This window comes from Arachis hypogaea, chromosome 3, assembly GCF_003086295.3.
Source record: "Arachis hypogaea cultivar Tifrunner chromosome 3, arahy.Tifrunner.gnm2.J5K5, whole genome shotgun sequence".
NCBI classification, from domain to species: Eukaryota; Viridiplantae; Streptophyta; class Magnoliopsida; order Fabales; family Fabaceae; genus Arachis; species Arachis hypogaea.
This window is the reverse complement of record NC_092038.1, coordinates 28,236,886-28,250,836: the sequence shown is the minus strand read 5'-3', so window position 1 is coordinate 28,250,836 and position 13,951 is coordinate 28,236,886. Positions and strand designations below refer to the sequence as shown.

The 13,951-nt window shown below is 34.3% G+C and overlaps 1 protein-coding gene and 1 long non-coding RNA gene across 4 annotated transcripts; both read left to right on the top strand.

The window, feature by feature from the left end:
* The first annotated feature begins 1,705 nt into the window (after positions 1 to 1,705).
* On the top strand, positions 1,706 to 9,126 carry LOC112790039 (cyclic nucleotide-gated ion channel 17). 3 transcript variants are annotated; one of them, XM_025832252.3, is made up of 8 exons: positions 1,724 to 2,019; positions 2,159 to 2,270; positions 2,407 to 2,977; positions 3,842 to 4,054; positions 4,664 to 4,962; positions 5,859 to 5,970; positions 7,690 to 7,926; positions 8,153 to 9,126. In XM_025832252.3, the coding sequence occupies exons 3-8, from the start codon at positions 2,741 to 2,743 to the stop codon at positions 8,870 to 8,872; spliced, it is 1,818 nt and encodes a 605-aa protein (XP_025688037.1). In that variant the 5' UTR covers positions 1,724 to 2,019; positions 2,159 to 2,270; positions 2,407 to 2,740; the 3' UTR covers positions 8,873 to 9,126. The 3 variants fall into 3 exon arrangements, with proteins under 3 accessions (XP_025688035.1, XP_025688037.1, XP_025688036.1); XM_025832250.3 differs by lacking the exon at positions 2,159 to 2,270 and having other exon boundaries at positions 1,706 to 2,019; XM_025832251.3 differs by lacking the exons at positions 2,159 to 2,270; positions 3,842 to 4,054 and having other exon boundaries at positions 1,749 to 2,019.
* A 2,142-nt stretch (positions 9,127 to 11,268) lies between these two features.
* On the top strand, positions 11,269 to 13,147 carry LOC140182566 (uncharacterized). Its single transcript, XR_011878420.1, has 2 exons — positions 11,269 to 11,621; positions 12,772 to 13,147. It is a non-coding gene; the product is annotated as an uncharacterized lncRNA (long non-coding RNA).
* Positions 13,148 to 13,951: the final 804 nt, after the last annotated feature.

Genomic DNA, 13,951 nt, shown 5'->3' with positions numbered 1-13,951 from the left:
GGAAGAAGTCAGAGAAGAAGAGGAAGAAAATGAAGGGGTAAAAGGGTGGAGGGGGACGGTGGCGGCGAAAGGGGAAGGGGGAAAGGACGCGGGGTGGGGGTGGGGGTGGGAGTGGGGGAAAGGGGAGAGGGGGAGGAAGAGGGGAAGGGGAAAGGGGGGAGGGGGACGGCGAGCCACTGCCGTTGGAGTCCGCCTCGCCGCCTCGCTTCTGCCGCCTCACGCCTCGCCGCCTCCGCCTCGCTTCTGCCGCCTCACGCCTCCGCCTTGCCACCTCACATTGCCGCCCCCGTCTCTGCCTCACGCCTTGCTTCTGCTTTCTTGCTTTCTGTTTCTTTTTGGTGTTGTTTCTGTTTCTGTTTGGTGTTGTTTCCTGCTTTCTTGGTGGTGGTGGTGGTTGATGGTGGTTGTGGTTGTAGTTGTGTTGTGGTTGGTGTTGGTATTGGTGTTGGTGTTGGTGCTGGTGCTGGTGCTGATGGTGGTTGTGGTGGTGGTGGAGGAGGTAATTATGTTGGTAGTGGTAAGAGTATTTTTGTCCAAAAAAATTAAAAGGACGATTTTAAATTCAAATACGACTTTAAGAATGATTTTAAATCAAAATATACATCAGGGACGGGTTCGATTCCGATCCTCAACGTGAGGGACCAAAACAATACTTATCCCTATTTAGTATAAATTTATATAATAATTTTGTATGTTATACTAATCTTTTTAATGAGTGGTTGAATAATTATTACATAGAATATATTATTTTATTTTTGTTAATTTTAAAATAAAATTAAGTACTCTTTTTCATTCTATATATACAAAAATATTTTGAAATCAGAATTGGCCTAAAAATATTTTATAAAAATACAATTTCTTTTATATTTTTAATGTAATAAATACATACAAAAATTTAAATTTTTTTAATTATTATACAGTTTAATTATTCTTTTAGTTCTTATAATTTTACCAAATTTATAATTAAGTCTTTATATATTTTTTCTTTTAAATGGATTCTACACTATTTTGAAGTTTATAATTAGGTTTTTTCTAATATAAAAATATTAGATTTAACTAATTTTTTTTTGTAAATTAAAGATATTTATAATTAAAAATGTAATATATCTTTGACCATATATATTTTGAGAGGAATATTCTATTAATTTTAATATTTTTGACATGAAAAAGACTTAATTAAAAAATTAAAAATAATGTAGAAACTCAATTAAAAAAAATATATAAGAACTAAATTAAAAATTTAATAAAATTATAAAAATTAACAAAATAATTAAATCATATTATACTCTTAAAATGTATTCTTAGAATAAATTCATTATAGTAAAAAAACTAAAACTAAAAATATTATAAATTGAATATCAATTTTAAAAATTGGCCCCTTTAATATTAAAATTTTGATTTAGCCACCATTTTAATTATATAAATTTGTAATTTCTATTAGGATTTTTTTTTGTGTGACTAATTTCTATTAGGATTTAGCTAACATATACCTATATACCTATTTTTAGACACATAATAAATTATAAACTAAAAAAATGTTTATAAAAAATAATATAAAATTTAAATTATCAATACATTTATTTTATATTTATTAAAATAAAATATTTAAAATTTTCTATTATTAACAACCTTAACTAATGCGATTATCACACAGATTAACTAAACCGTTTTTATTATACATAGATCCCGCTATTTTAGTTCAATTAAATCACATCGTCAATATAGTTAGTGGAGGTTCATTACTAAATGTTGACTTGTTTTGTCATGTGAAGCTGTCGTGTCCGACGTGGCTGTGGTTTTCGGGATACCCTCCGTGAAAGATCCCTCTAATGGACCTTTGCTCATCTAAGAAATCACTCTTCATTCTTCACTCCTCTCTCTCTCTCTCACTACCTCACCGCCCTAGCTAGTTGGTAGTTGGTACCCTTACCCCAATGTTCATGGTAGGGTTTTAACTATAACAGCGGATTCAAGCTTCCGTTCTCTTTACATGGAGCTCAAAAAGGGAAAGCTTGTCAGGTATGCTTTTTCCTTTTCGGAAGACTCGTTTCGATATTTATCAACATTTGTTTGAAAATATTGATCCGAATGAAGTAAATGAAATTTCTCGATTCTTGGTCTTTATAAAATACAATGGGTCTCATTTAGTTGTATTCAGACGTGGATTAAGAAACCATTTTGCTGCAAATGAGAACAGTGAATATAAGCATTAACTCTATCCAGTGATGGAATAAATTTTGAACCTTGAAGCTTCTACAACGAGCTCCTTGGTAATGCATGAATTTTAATGAATTTCATTAATTTATTACTTTGTTCTTCTGGTGGTTCTTTCTGATTCGGTAAACACTGATCATTAGTTTCATTTGAGAACAGTGTATTGTATGTTCTAATAATTTAAGATGTTAGGTTTTACTCGGACGGTAAAAAGCAGAAAGAACCATTGTGGAGAGCAACTGAACCACCAACACATGAGAAGTCATCCTCTGGATACAAGGTTGCCTCGTCTTCCTTGCATAAAGCTAGCAATGTATTTCCATCAGGAAAGAATATATTTGCCGAAACATTTAGAAGTCGAGGATCTAAGGTATTCCCCGAAGATCATGAGCCATGGAGCAAAATAATTCTTGACCCGGGCAGTGAGATTGTCCTGAAATGGAACCGGATTTTCATAGTTTCATGCTTGGTTGCTCTTTTTATTGATCCACTTTACTTCTATTTGCCTAGTGTCAGAGGGAATACAATGTCTGCGTGTGTGCGGACAGACCTAACATTACGGATTATTGTGACCTTTCTTCGGACTATTGCTGACATCTTTTATCTGTTGCACCTAATAATTAAGTTCAGAACAGCATATATCGCACCGAGTTCACGGGTTTTTGGCAGGGGTGAACTAGTCATGGACCCAAAGAAAATTGCAAGGAGATATATTAGATCTGATTTCTTCATTGACGTTATTGCCACACTACCTCTACCACAGGTGTGTTGTTCTCTTGTTCCTAAGTAAAATATGCTGGAAACTTCCCTTGCAACCAAGCTTTGATTTTTGCACAAATATAATATCTTAAGGAAATGAATAGATTTCTTTACCATTGTCAGCATGGATATATGACCACTATGATGAAATAACATACTAGATAAATCTAACCATGTACACCCTCTGCGGACTTTTAAGTGTCACTATTAATAGTGATTTCTTAAGATGTGTTTATATAGAATGTGACAGTTAAAATTGGACAGAGGCAGTGGGTTTTTAGCCCTTATCCACCCGACTAACATCTTGACCTGAAATAAATGAACTAAGCACATTATGTCATTTGAAGTGACTTAGTCAAGCTTAAGATTTGATTCATCTGTAGTGTCAAAATTTGCTCAAGGTTTGATACTCAGATTCATGGTTTAAGCCTGTTGATTTTACATTTGATGACATGGTGTAGATGTCCCAGAAATTGAGTGCTATTCTCCTGTCGGATGTTTTAGCCTTGGTTCATAAATTAACTAAACTTTTTGAAAGCTAACCAAAACTTTTCAATTTGATGCTTAATGCTTTTGCTCTCTACTGCTATTTACTTTAATAAGTTTGAAGAATCTCAGTTTGAAATGGTGCTTTATATAATAGTGCATATAGTAGACAACATCAGAAGTTGATGGAATAGTCTAAAACATAGTCACTAAAATGACTCCAATGTGAGGCATTGTCTATGTAGTTTCTTGTTTTTTATTGGTGTTTATGTGCTGTACTTAGTTATTTTAACTTTTTAAGAGCATTTGAGTATGTTTAAACTTTTAAGTCTCTGGAACATGTGACAATTGGATAATAGCCGATTGAAGTTTTGGTTTTCAGATGGTCATCTGGTTTATTATACCAGCAACAAGAAGCCCTCAGACTGATCATAAGAATAATGCTCTGGCATTGATTGTTTTGCTTCAATATGTTCCGAGATTATATTTGATCTTTCCATTAAGTTCTCAAATAATCAAGGCAACAGGAGTGGTTACAAAGACTGCCTGGGGAGGAGCTGCATATAATCTGCTATTGTATATGTTGGCTAGTCATGTACGTAGGTTTGATTGATCTTATCTCTTGATAATATAGGCGTCTCTTTCTCTCCTCCCCCCCCCCCCTTCCCCCTCCCCCACTTTGGATTCTTCCACTGATATGTTGTTAGGGATTTGGATATTACGGGGTGTCAAAAGTCATACATCAAGTAGAATGGTATGCTTGATATTGTATTTAAGGATAGCGGTTCTTTCCCCTTAATAGCTAGCTTTTAAGATGTGGTTTTCCACTTTCCTTAGGTACAGAAAGGGCTACCTATAGGTTGGATTATGGTGAATACCGAATCAGTCAATATCCGAGTGGCTGCCGCTGGGTCAATGTCTATAGTGTGAAGCCACTATGGACATTGGTTCTCTAAGGGTGTATTGTTAGGGGCTTGGGTATTACGGGGTGTCAAAAGTCCAACATCGAGTATTATAGGATGCTTGATGTTGTATTTAAGGATAGTGGTTTTACCCCCTTAATAGCTAGCTTTTAAGGTGTGGTTCTCCGCTTTTTCATAGGTACTTAACATATACACAAAAGAGAGTTATCTAAATTCATTAAAATGTAATGGATTATGTGTAATTTTCTACTATCTTAATGCACGCGTCTATTTTGTTGCAGGTTTTAGGGGCATCATGGTACCTTTTGTCTGTGGATCGGTATACTACATGCTGGAAATCAATTTGCAAAAAAGAACCTAATCCTGAGAAATGCTTCAGTTACCTGGACTGCAGTCTTACTAATAACATGCAGCACAGGATATGGGCAAATACTACAAATGTGTTTAACAGATGTGATCCCAATAATGATATTGATTTCAAGTTTGGAATATTTGAAAGTGCTGTGAAAAAGCAAGTGGTCTCTTCAAACTTCATCCCAAAATACTTTTATTGTTTGTGGTGGGGGTTGCAGCAGTTAAGGTAACGGCTTGGCACTTCCATTGCATAAATCTTCAAAATAATTTTATACTGCAACGTTACTATTAAAATAACAAGGTTTTGGATTGAAAGGGAGAAAAAATATAACATACACACTATGATTATGTGAAAGTATATTTATATAAAGAAGACATGGTAGATGTCATATAGTACAAATCATTATGATGTGTTAGGATGCATAGGAGGGAAGGATACATTAAGGAATGGGTGAGAAATATTCAAGCTAATCACTGGCAGCATGATGTATTGTGAATGTGGCAACGGAAAATGGTAGGAGGGGATTTCAATTTTATGCGAGTGGATGTAGAGAAGGGGTCGACATTTATTCAGTGAGGATTTGTTATGTTCACCGTTATTTGGTTTAGGGGACAGAAATAGAAACTAAGGGTATTTTGGGGTGAAAGGTCTTGTAGCTATCTCTGCCAGCTTGGCAGAGTAGTGGTGTATGGTCATTTTGAAACGTAGGGAGTAGATTTGAGGTTGTAGTCCCGCTTTCTGTAGTTAATGGGTTGAGGTACTTAGAGTAGTTGGTCAATATAGGCAGATGACAAGGGGAATACTAGGGTTTGACCGAGAATTCCCATTAACTTCTTGTCATTCTTTCATCTAGTCCTTCTTAATTCCCCAACCTTTTATGTCACATTACTATTATAAATTGGATCAATAATTTAATGTTCAATCTTGAATCTGGATCCAGGATTCCTAATTTTGTTTTAAGAAAGCAATTAGTGTATAACAAGGGATTAATTCTTTAGCGAGCTCCATGGGCTTTCAAAGCAAAAGAAACTTGAGTTAACATTTGTGCTTGGAATTTTTGTGAATATTTTACTGGTCGAATGCTCAATTGCTCATTCTTTTGCTCTGTTTGACACTTTCAGTTCTTATGGGCAGAACCTAGACACAAGCACTTTCATTGGAGAAACATCCTTTGCTATTCTTATTGCGATCATGGGTCTTGTATTATTTTCCCATTTGATTGGGAACATGCAGGTACTTGCAGTCATTCCGTTCTTCTCTTTTTTTATAATTTTGAAATGTAAATAAACATTCATGGTATGTTATGATTAACTATCGACTAAATATTTCTTTGAAATCATTAGCTTTTGATTAGGAATTGGTTTTAAATGTTTTACTGAACAAACCTACCTTTATTTGTTATTTTTAATGTTGTTTTGGTGCATTCCAAACGAGCTCTAAATCTTGGAATGACAAGAATTAGGAAAATGTAGTGTATTGCACTTATCTCTAGCACTGTGCTAAGGAAAGGCGTTGAGACAATATTCAGAAGCATACCACTTTCGTTCAGTAAAACATGTACTAAGTCGTACTTGGAAGTGAAAATTGGAAACTATACTAGTCTATGATTTAAGTATCTTCTCATACAAATGACTGGACAGTAGATGATGTAAACCATAGAATTCAATTTAGGTGGATGTAATGGATGAGTCCTACAGGTAATAGGATCTTGGTGGGAATAATTTATGATGTTCCATAGACCTTCTTGTTATTCCACCCTGATTTTTAAACAAGTTTTATGGGATAGATTAGATATTTGGCATCTTTTAGTCATTTAGTGGAAAGCTCATGATATTTTTGGAGGACTTTTTCTCAGATGTGTTGAGAAATTAGAAAACTATGCTTTATAAATTGTTCTCTTTTAATTGTTTCTTGGTCTTGTCTCGACGATTTCTTATGCTCCATCTCCTTGTATTATTTTCTCTGTCTTGATGATATTCTTTTATCCCAAAAAGTGAAATTCTATATAATAGAAAGAAATTTAGAAGACCCTATTAGAATATGAGCCGGAGGGTAACTCTAGTGTCTATGTAACTAGCTGAGCTGACATAAAAATTGGAACGTGAGAATCTTATGGTCTTTTGGAATGTGAATATTTTTATGGGGTGTAAGGAGGGTCAGTAGGGTGTGTATTTGGAGGCCTTGTGCTTGTGAAATTACCGTGAGTTTGATGTTTCTTTTATCTGCTGCAGTGGCTGATGCTGCACTGGATTCAGCTATCTGTGGCAAGCAGTACAATTGAGTTTTCATTCCAGTTACTTTTTCTTAACACTGGTTCTGTGGTTCCTAACAAATTTCAGTTAATACTGCACAGTAAGTTGAGGCATGAGGACAATGCTAATTATACAACCCAAAAGCAAGCATCAACCAACTACACTTCTTCCTATCAAATACCATGCCAAATATGTATAGAGATAGAGAGAGAGAGAGAGAGAGAGAGAGAGAGAGAGAGAGAGAGAGAGAGTCACGGAAAAGGGTAGTTGGTTGTTGCTTGTTTGTGGGTTGTAAAATAGCATTTTGTGAGAAATTACATATGTACACTATGTGTGCAACTTTGAGTACAAGAGGGATTAATTCCTAGATGGAGTGCTGCTAATTAGTTAATAAACACTAGTTAGCTAAGATTAAATAGTAATTAGGCTACATATTTTACCTGTGCTTGATTTAAAAATTAATATCAAATGTCAATAAGCAAGATACTATAAGGCTTTTGTGTGTGTTTCTTTGGAATCTTGGTATTTGACAATAGCTGTATGAGCTATATGTATTTTCTTTGTACACTACACAAGGTCAAGTAGGTCATCTGGCTTGACTTGTTTTCAATGACCCACAATATGAATATGCATATATCTCACAATGTTCTGTTTATTTGTTTATTTATTTATTATTATTTTGTGACTTTTATTTGTATAGACATATTTGCAATCAATTACTATAAGGCTTGAGGAGTGGAGACTTAAGCGAAGAGACACAGAGGAATGGATGAGGCATCGCCAGCTCCCTGAAGATTTAAGAAGCCGTGTTAGACGATTTGTTCAATATAAATGGCTTGCAACTCGTGGAGTTGATGAAGAAACCATTCTACGTGCATTACCTGCAGATCTTCGCCGCGATATCCAGCGCCACCTATGCTTAGACCTTGTTCGGCGAGTATGATTTTTGGTGGCTATTTTAGCTTTCATTTTATATATTATCATTTTATAGTAATTGTAATGGCTCACTTAGTATTAATTTGGTTGCCATCTTATCTTTTAATTATTATTCAACTTTGATTGGAAGATTACTTCTGTATTAAGACCTCTGAAGATAACAATGAGCTTAGGTATAAATTGTACAATATAAGCATTTAACAAATTTCTTTTTCAATTTATTTTAGGTTCCATTCTTCTCACAGATGGATGATCAACTTCTTGATGCAATATGTGAGCGGCTGGTATCATCTCTCAGCACTCTAGGTACCTACATTGTTCGCGAGGGAGACCCTGTTACTGAAATGCTCTTCATTATCAGAGGTAGATTGGATAGTTCTACTACAAATGGTGGCCGAACCGGTTTCTTCAACTCAATCATACTGAGGCCTGGGGATTTTTGTGGTGAGGAACTACTTTCTTGGGCTTTACTACCAAGATCAACCACAAACTTACCATCCTCAACTAGGACAGTTAAAGCCCTAAGCGAGGTAGAAGCTTTTGCTCTTCGAGCGGAGGACCTCAAGTTTGTAGCTAATCAATTTAGGCGCCTCCACAGTAAGAAGCTGCAGCACACCTTCCGATTTTACTCCCACCACTGGAGAACTTGGGCAGCCTGCTTTATTCAGGCTGCTTGGCGACGGTACAAGAAAAGGATGTCTGCCAAAGACCTCAGTTTGAGGGAATCCGTTCCTTTAGATGAGACGGCGGTCAGTGAGCGAGTAGACGATGAAGAGGAATACCCTGCCGTCTCGAATTCATCTCAGACTAAATTGAACCTTGGGGTAACAATACTTGCTTCAAGGTTCGCGGCTAACACAAGAAGGGGTGCTTTGAAGATAAAAGATGACCTGCCTAAGTTACCGAAACCCGAAGAACCTGACTTTTCTACCGAAGCTGACGATTAGTTATGCTTAGTGGCAGTTGGTTTTTCAGATTTAGCTTCAATCTATATTCCATTCGGTGAAGATAATTATCAGGGAGTACATGCAAACCCTGCTTGGCTTAGTGGTATTTCTGATTGTTGTAGATATTGTAGGCTTTCTTCATCTGAGGAAGTCATGTTGTACAATGTACTCGTGTAAAATTCTTATAGTGAAACCTTCAAGACTCGAGGGAAAAAAGCTCATTTATAATATAACAGAAGTTGAAAATTGGATCAGTATTGTAGTAAATTTAAATCACATTTTTTCGTGCAATAAATCTAATGGTTCAGAGCATGATAATGTAATACCTGAAACTTGATCATCACCATGGAATTTAAGTTGTAGGTAAATTTAAATCTTAAAATCTCTAAAATCACAAGATTGCATGAAATGACATAAATAACTGTTTGAGTTGTCCTTGGAGTCACGTTAAAAATTACTAGAATCTGCATTTTTTTTACTTGACTAAACCCTTGTTTGTAGAATTATATGTTGAATTTAATAAATAAATACATAATATAAAAAATAAAATTTAACATAAATACATAATGGATACAATATTCGATTTTGACATAAAATTATATAAAGTTAAATTGAATTGGGAGAGTTATATAAATTTAGATGAGTTTTGTTATTGTGTTGTCGGTGGTTCTCGTTCCATTTCCTTTTTCAAGATTATTTGGAACCACAACTGCCTCTCTCTCAGGAAGTTGGTGAAGTTGAAATAAATAATTCCTTTTCAACACATGAATCGCTAATAAAAAGTAAGAATTATCACAAGTATGCTGAAGGTGATTTTTCACGATATTTGTTTGATTGTTATCTATCATTCTAAATTTGTAATGTGTTGTTTTATATTTATAGACTCTCATCTTGTTTATAAGGTCAGTAATACAAATAAAAGTGTAAAATATTGTTTAAAGAATTTTTGAATTAGATATTTCATACTTTCATAATTATTCTACAGGTCTCTATAGTTTCACCGAATTTTCAATTAGGTCCCTATACTTTTTTTTCTTTTTAATTGGATCCCTATACGTAAATTTTTTTTTCAATTAAGTCTCTGTTAACGTTTAACGTTAAAAAAACGTTAATGAGTTGTGAAATGACTTATTTACCTCTTTCATCTCCCTATAAACATATCTGTGTCTGAGTTATTTGAGATTTCTCTTCTTCTCCCTTTTTCATTTTCAATTTTCATCTTCCCCAAATTTATGGCTCAAAGTCAAGGAACCCCATTCATTCTCTCTTCGGGAAGCTGTGTTTTTAGGAGCTCCAACCCGAAGGAAAGAAGACACCTGTGTTTCTATGAAGAGGCGGTAACCATCCGCCGTTCCTCAGCCGTTTCTGACCATAGTAGGAGGTATATTATTTGTGGGAAGATACTAAAATGCAAATTTTTTTTAGTAGATTGATGATTTTGAGTGGATTGAGGTTGATAACGGTGTAAAAAATGGGTGGCTAAAGAAAAAGAAAGGCGGGTTCATTGTTTTTATGGTGACACTCTGAGTCTTCAAATTTCAGGAACAACAAAAAATTCTAATAGAAGAATTATTTCTTACCCTAACAGAAGATGCAAATTTTTTGAGTGGGTTGATGAAGTTGGTGCAAGAAATAACGTGTTTGCTGCTGCTGTTGGAGTTGTTGGAACACAAAATTCTGCTAAGTTGGAAGGTGAAATGTGGAGATTGGATGCATAAGAAAGAAAGATAGAGAGACTAAACGTGAAGATGGAGAGATTAATTGTTGAAACCAGAGAAATAGCTGCTTTTGTGGGTAGATTATGTGATGAGTTCAATATTCTACAAGAACAAATTGGGAGATTGAATGACAATATAAAAATTCAATGTAAAATGCAATATATGCTATTTATGTTTTTGTTAGTCTTAATAATTGGAATGTGGTTTGCAAGATTTTAGAGTTACCTGTATTATGAAATTCTATGTAAGAGGTTCTATAGCTTCAATCCAATTAAAGTTAATTATGTTTAGTTTGAATGAATTTTGCATTTTGATGTATTTTGTGTGTGTATAACAATAAAATGATAGTTGGTAAAAAACTTTATCAATGTGAATATTTAAAGTTTTACAATTGACAACAACTTGCAGAAAAAAAGGCCAGATAATATGCCACATATATTTTCATTAAATAAGTGTTCATGTACCCTTTACTTACACAAAATATCACAGCATAAGTGGTCATATATGCCACATATCTAGTTCAAAATAAAGGTTCAAGAAGTGCATCAATTAAAAGTGGTCCAACCTAATTTCAAAATATCAAAATAGTGGTCTTATCCACATAATAAACAGTGGCCACAGAGACACAATTGAAAACAAAATATACTATATAATAGCAACCCCAACAACCCTAACTATAAATTTAATCATACTTCAGTCATCACTTAGGTCTATATGTAGAGTAGGTGTCCATTTTTGCTTCCTCACTCCTAACTTTAGCCGCCCACTTCTCCTCACACCAAACACCTTTATCTTAGGTAAAGGTTGAGAAGATGCTCTAGGTGATTGTTGAAAATTTACACTTGCCACAACTTGGGGAGGCTGGGAGGCTGGCCCTTCAAGAGGTAAGACTTGTTGTGAGGTGGCTGTGGTTGGAGCCATTGCACCAGTGGCTGCGGTTGGAGTCTGAGAAGCTGAAGTTGCAAGTATGGGAGGTGGTTGAGTAGAGGCAGCAACAACAGGTGTGGTGGATAGCTGTTGTGAAGATGCAGGTATGGTGGAGAGTGGTTGTGAAGATGCAGCTCTACTCCTTCTTTTATCCTTTCTCCTGCCCCATCACTACATAATAAAAAAAGAAACAGAATTCATTTAAAATAGTATCATCACAGCAACAACAACTAATAATTAAGAATAAACAAAATTCATCATCTAATGCCATATTTTTAAAAATTTACTCCTATGCTTGCTTTTCTTTTATATATTATTTTTCAACCATAGTAACTCCATTCAAGCACATAATTAGAAAAATTTTATCATAATAGAAGTCATCTCAATTCAGCATACATCCAAAACATGAAAAAAAAGTAAGGTAATGATTGTGAAAATATCAACACAATTTATTATTTAAACATGGAAACTATCATTGCTTTTCCTATCTTGCTTAAAAAAAAAACAGAAAAGAAAAGTAAACAAAAAATAAGTCCAAGAAGCTTGTTATTAGCACCAATCAATTTAAAAGCAATGATACAAGATGAATCATCCAATGAAAAGAAAACAAACAAGAAATAAAACTCCAAAGAAAAGAGATATAGATATTAGATACCAATACTCCCAAATTAGAGTTTAGGCAGCATATTAGCATTACTTTTAATGAGTGGGTGTGGGAATTTCAAAGACCAGATCAATGTGATCAATATTTTCAATTGACTTAACATGAGCACATAATTCACTTTGACTAAACAATAATATAAACACACAATTCACTTAAAGCACGCGCAGGCAAACACTTCACTTCAAATTCAATACTTCATCATGATCATCAACTACATCCATTTATGAATGATCATGACTTTAGAGAGTATGATATATATAGTCAAACCGGTAATACTTATATGTTCAAAAAAGAACCATCCAATTATGCATCTTTCAAAGCAATTTGCAAATTTGAGAGTAACGCTCCAAATCAATTAATGCTGTTAAGAGAAACAAAACTAAACTATTGCAAACCATTAAATCAAAACAATTCCTATATATAAATATTGATATTGTAAACCCTAAATAAACCATTAAATCAAAACAATCCAGAAATCAATTCAAGAAATATATAATCAACCAATGCCATAATTTTGAAGAAATAAAATTAGAATAAATATCAAATTTTAAAACTGAAAAAAAAAACTTTTTTTTGTTACCTGTTTGCAGACAGTTCGAGTGCAGGGAGAAGGAGTAGAGGCACAACGCGGGAATGGGAGGTCAGACGCTACGAGGCTCGGCACGGTGACGCCAGGCGAGGGGTTTCACCGCGAGGGACGGCGACGCCTTGGACGAATAAGCGTAGAGGGAAGGAAGCGACAGACAGCACACCACCACGCGTTCGTTGCAGTTGATGCCAGACACGGACGCCGCCGACGGACTGACGCAGGAGACACAAGAGACGAGAGCAACTTAGGGTTTTTTTTCTTTGGATGAAATGTGAGGGGTGCTTTTGGCATTTGGAAAAAATTCATATTAGTTCACCTGGTCACTCCAGCTAAATGAGAAGAATATTCTTTTTTTACCAAGAATATTCTGTTATGTTAAGCGTTATACTGATGGCAGGGATTTAATTGAAAAAAAAATTAAGGTATAAGGACTCAATTGAAAAAAAAAAAGTATATGAACCTAACTGAAAATTCGATGAAACTATAGGAACCCACAGAATAATTAAACGAATAAAAAGATTCCTTTTCAACACATGAATCGCTAATAAAAAGTAAGAATTCTCACAAGTATGCTGAAGGTGATTTTTCACAATATTTGTTTGATTGTTATCTATCATCCTAAATTTGTAATGTGTTGTTTTATATTAATAGACTCTCATCTTATTTATAAGGTTAGTAATACGAGTAAAAGTATAAAATATTGCTTAAAGAGTTTTTGAATTAGACATTTCATACTTTCATGTTTTATTTGTACAAATTATAACATTACTTTTTAAACCTTATCTACACCTTTGTATATCGGTTTCTAAATTTTTCATTTTTTTTTGTAATTTTGATATTTATTATTTTACCAAATAATATATATTCTACATCTTGATGAATTTGAGATAGCATTAATTAATTTCCTTTTTAAAGGACTGCATCAATTCCTTGTAAACCCAGTTTACTAAAGCTATATAGATTATGAACTCTTTAGTGGGTAGACATCGAAATGCTTCAATAACTATAACCAAAATTTGTCATACTAATTCTATAATCAAACAATTATGTTAGAACCTTTCATACAAATTAAACGAGCTCTAATAACAAATGTAAGTTTAAAGACTACAATTAATAATTAGTCCAAAATCACTCAACACTGGACAATCTCACGCAATATTTTCTTTTGCATAAACCAATAC